The sequence below is a fragment of the Micromesistius poutassou genome (assembly GCF_964030765.1).
Source record: "Micromesistius poutassou genome assembly, chromosome: 20".
Taxonomy (NCBI): Eukaryota; Metazoa; Chordata; class Actinopteri; order Gadiformes; family Gadidae; genus Micromesistius; species Micromesistius poutassou.
The window spans coordinates 2,518,021-2,523,020 of NC_140290.1; the positions used below are offsets into that span (position 1 = coordinate 2,518,021).

The window sequence follows — 5,000 nt, forward strand, 5'->3', positions numbered from 1 at the left end:
GCGGAGTCAACCAAGCAAAGGTGACAGCCAGCGGGTCAGGAGCAGTCAGGGTGAGGGCGTCTCGCTCAGGGACACCTCCACACTCTAGAGGAGGATCCAGGGATTGAACTAGCAACCTTCCGGTTTACCAGCCAACCCCGCTCTACCTCCTGAGCTAAACGACCAGCTGGGAACGTCCCTACGCTGGACCCCCACCCCCGTCAGCCCCCAGACTCACGTCTAGGGATGGGGATCGAAACCCGGTTCTATCAAGGACCCAGTTCCACTTTTTTCAAAACCCGAAAATCAACGTTTGGGCTTATCGATACCACTATCGAGTCTCGATAGTGGTATCGTATATTTTTCTCCCGTAGGTCCTGTAACGTAATTGTGTGTCCCTCGAGTCGCGTCACGGCACTTAAATCGAATCAATCTAATAAATAAAAAAATAGTAATCCAATCCAAATCCGTGTTGTAATCGGCAGCATACAAGCTAGTTAGCTTGAAAAGTAAATAAAGTTTCAGACGTGCTGCGTGATGATGTGTTCAGGTTGGCTCAGTAAAACGACCATTAGGTTATCTTGATGCGTTCAAGTGTAACGTAAAGAAAAGGGAAATTTAGTTTTCGGTGAGAAACATGAGTAATACAGTTGTACAGTTCCGTATAGATCTTTTTAGAATATATAATTAAACTACTGATGCCAATATTTATTAAAAATGACATTTAATTTAAAATACAATTATTTATTTCCTAAATATTTTCCTAATCACTAAAAACATGAAGGCTATAAACGTTTTTGTTATGCTCACTTGTTAAGCAATAAAAGCAATACCGGCTCTGTTAAAAACATATTGTCGCGTCGTCTTTCCACCAAATAATAGAAAAGTATCGATAGCGGTATCGACAAAGACTCGTATCGATAAAGGTATCGATATCAATAAATATTAACGAACCCCCATCCCAGACTCTCGTCTGTGCTCGTCTGTGCTCCACACTCTAGAGGAGGATCCAGGTGATTGAACTACCAGCCAACCCCGCTCTACCTCCTGAGCTAAACGCCCAGCTGGGAACGTCCCTATGCTGGACCCCCACCCCCACCCCCGCCGTCAGCCCCCCCCCCCCCCCCCCCCCCAGACTCACGTCGGTGCTCCAGGTCGCGCAGGGTCTCGGGGGGCACGCGCAGCTTGTCGATGTGTTCCCGCGCCACGGCGGCCCACTTGTGCAGGGAGTCCAGGGCGTGCCAGGGCCGCGACATGTCCACCGTCACCACCAGCACCGAGCTGCCCACCGCGCTCACCGGCACCGCCACGCCCTGCAGACCCTTGTGGTAGAGGTCCCCGTCCAGAACCCAGGCGTTGCACCTGGTCTGGTCTGCACGCACACACACAGACACACACACACACACACACACACAGTAAGAGGTATTCATTATTAATGAAGGGCCGTGGTGGGGGAACAGGAGCAACACGCAGTGGGAGAGCAACGGGGAGTCAGTTACCGTCAACGTCGTCGTCATGGACGCTGAAATACAGGTACTCCAGGCCACGCCCCTTCATGTAGTCCTCCACTCCCTGGAGCTTGGCAACCAGGGTGGTCTTCCCCGAGCCCACCTCGCCTGCACAGAGACAGCATCCGTTGAAACCACGGGCATGAACTCGTTATACTCCACCTTATTGCCGTTTTGCCGCTGCCTTGTGGATCTCTCACTAATTGTAAATTTATTGATGGAAAAAGTATTAAAAAGAAAGGATCAATAAGCAAAACGACCAAACAGAAGCGAGGCTAAAGGAAGCCTGGTTCAGCAGCCCAACCAAATACGCCGTTCCAAGCATTAAAATGAAAAAAGTATGAGTTTCAAAATGACTTCTTATTAAAAGTAAACTCTAAATTTGTTGGCTGAATCCGACCAATACACCAGATAATTAAAACAACCTAATTTGAAAATCTCTTTCAATCTCTTTCAAGTCAAAGTTGTTTGATGGACTTGAAGCTTGGATACGATTGCATTTCCCTCTGAAAAGAAAACGAATAAACAGACGCAGATGAAGAGCAGCAGGGAATTCAGATTCCAATTACAGCCCTCGGTTGAAAAAACAAATCATTTTCAATGGGTTTGAACCACATTAGTGTGGTCCAAATCAGAATAAATTCATGCGCTTTGGGAAACCAATAATTCCAATATTTCTGTAAGACACAAAGCAAGAAACATAGAAGCTGGGTAGCTTGTAGACTAGATTCTGGTTCTAAAGGGTATGCTATGCAATGAACTAAACAATATTCAACATAGGCCTGGGCAATAAAACAATAAATGATCGTATTGTGATAGACTTTTGATCAATATCAATATAAAACATGTTCAATATATATCAATAAGAGACTGGACCACCGAATCTAGCAGCTGGGTTTGTTACACAAACACGGTTCCATACTTATTTACAATATTTGAGTGTTTATCAATGAATAACAGTGGCAGGTCATATTAAGTCTTAAACAGAAGTGTTTAAATCCAGCATGGTAATTCCTAGTCTTTTTAGGTCATTACAATTATCGTATAGTTATCGATATCGACCAATATGATCACGTTATATCGTGATATGTCTTTCAGCCGTATCGCCCAGGCCTAATTCAACATCTTTTAGCACACAACACATGGATCTATAAGAACAGTAATCGCAAAGTCAAGCGGCACTGGGACAGTGCTGGATAAGACGTTACAGCTGGATTTGGCAAGGACACAGTGAACAACATGTAACCGCTAAAACCATGGACATAAACATCCAGTCTGCCAAACAGGTTGAACAGATCCCGCCTGGATCTGCTCAATTATATAACAGTTTTGTATTGTGTGTGTTTGGGCACGCATATAAACATGCATATATGCGTGTGTGTGTGTGTGTGTGTGTGTGTGTGTACGCAAAGCATGCCGAAGCCAAGCACAACATGTCTGAATCATCACGTTACTGATTTAATAGTGAATACTTTCATAATGTATCACATGTCATTACATGACTCTGGACCGACTACGACTACTGAGGAGTTGGCATTGTATGAGGTCACTCACAGACTCATTAACTCACAGGCGGGGCCAAGAAATGGATTGCGTACAGCAAAGCATTTTCACGTTTTGATTGAGTCTTTGTGACAGGCTGCCATGAGCCGTCTCACGTCCAGTGTGTACGTCCCGGGGTCCGCATGCCCACTGACTACTACTGATTAGCTGGAATTGGCAGCAGGCAAGGGATTATCCCATGGTATGCCGTTACGGGGCGGATGTGCTTCACGGTGTGTGTTTGTGTTTTGTGTGTTTTGTGTGTTTGTGTGTGTGTGTGTGTGTGTGTGTGTGTGTGTGTGTGTGTGTGTGTGTGTGTGTGTGCATAGAAGAACTCGAAGCAAATAGCCAAATACTGCTCTGTGTCAGCAATCACAGGCAGTCTGCATATATGGAGAAGGTGCTATATAATAATACTATTAATATTATAATAACTAATAACTATATATTTATCTCTACTGATTCACTTGGTTGTGGATACTTGCAGTGTTTGTGTTGTTGTGTGAGACATCCTACGCTCTTTATTAATATTTGGATGCTATGGTGTTATTATGGTAGTATAGGTCATTCCAAATAAATGAATCAAAAGTGTGTATGTATGTATGTATGTATGTATGTATGTATGTATGTATGTATGTATGTATGTGTGTGTGTGTGTGTGTGTGTGTGTGTGTGTGTGTGTGTGTGTGACAGCCCGTGTGACTCGCCTCACATTAATATGCGTTCCTACACATTAGGTGCCTCATGATGCTGCCATCCAAGGTTATAAACTAGCCGTGTGCGCTCTGTTACGCTAGGGTGACTTGCATCCTTTCAAAGTGGGACGCTGTATCTCATGTAAGGCAAGGCTGGATGGGTTCTGGGATTGGTGGGGTGGGGTGGGTTGGGGTGGGGGTTGCTGGTTCAATACACCTGCCCACAGAGCTGTCCGATGATGCGGCGGGTTTGCTGGCTCATCCCTGCTGCATGCGCTATCGGAACAAAAGCCCTGACCCGCTAGGATCCGCCGAGGACCGTCGGCTATTAAGACATGTTTTGGTTCTTCCTCTAAACACACCACGATGGTGATGATGATCACGCGAACTAGCAAAGCTAGCGTCAACCAAAAGCGCAGACTAGCACACAAATGATCTAGCAGAAAACAGATACCCACCCATAACCAGGACATTCTTCCCAGACGGGAGCTTCGATCGTGAATGGGTGGACACTTCACTCAGGATCGTCGACCTGCAAACAGAGCAAAAACAACGACACGTCTGATGTTATTTCAATCGGGCGAGGCGTGCGCGTCTGTGTCCACCGCTGACAGTCCACCCATGGCTGCTTTGTCACCAATACAAGAGGCTAACCGAGCCCCACTCATCACTACGGCGCCGAGGCTAAGAGCGTTAGCAGGCTAGCTGTCAAAACCCCCATCCTCCGCGCTCCACAATCGCTGCAGCCAAGCGCAGCACCCCCCGCGCGTCTAAATCAATCACTTTTTAAAAACGCTTCTTCCTCCCCCGTTCGTACCACAAGTTCTGTCCGTCGTCATCTTCGGGGTTGGGGTTCTCGAGTGTGCTCTTAGGTCCTGATGATGTGGATGATAATAAAGCACTCCTCCCTGTAGTCGCCATTTTCATGCAGGCTTCTGTGAGGCAGCGAGCGGTCGCCCGGATGTGGACGTCTGCTGTGTAGCGGCGGACTGTGTGCGCACTGGGACGGCGGGGCGTGGCACAGCGCTGCTGGGTCCACGGGCAACCAGACAAACAAATGAGCTCATCCACAACAAGGTGGCAACTATACTAGGGTGGCCTAGACTCGATGATGCCACTCGTTTCCTATTAGTATATTACTTATTATCTGGGATTGGAAATGCCCCCCTGGCACCTTTATGGCAAAAAATTGCTAAATTGACACTTACAGAATCTCTCTCTCTCTCTCTCTCTCTCTCTCTCTCTCTCTCTCTCTCTCTCTCTCTCTCTCTCGCAC

The 5,000-nt window shown here is 46.7% G+C and overlaps 1 protein-coding gene across 2 annotated transcripts in view; it reads right to left on the reverse strand.

Annotated features, from left to right (window-relative positions):
• Nucleotides 1–4,675, reverse strand: part of dync1li1 (dynein, cytoplasmic 1, light intermediate chain 1) — a 10,349-nt gene extending 5,674 nt beyond the window's left edge. For both annotated transcript variants that reach the window (XM_084485134.1, XM_084485135.1), the window contains exons 1-4: nt 4,542–4,675; nt 4,183–4,256; nt 1,479–1,595; nt 1,121–1,351 (exon numbers count right to left, since the gene is read on the reverse strand). In XM_084485134.1, coding sequence (XP_084341260.1) covers nt 1,121–1,351; nt 1,479–1,595; nt 4,183–4,256; nt 4,542–4,651 — 532 coding nt within the window. In that variant the 5' untranslated portion in view covers nt 4,652–4,675. The remainder of the gene's footprint in view (nt 1–1,120; nt 1,352–1,478; nt 1,596–4,182; nt 4,257–4,541) is intronic.
• Between the last annotated feature and the right edge of the window lie 325 nt (nt 4,676–5,000).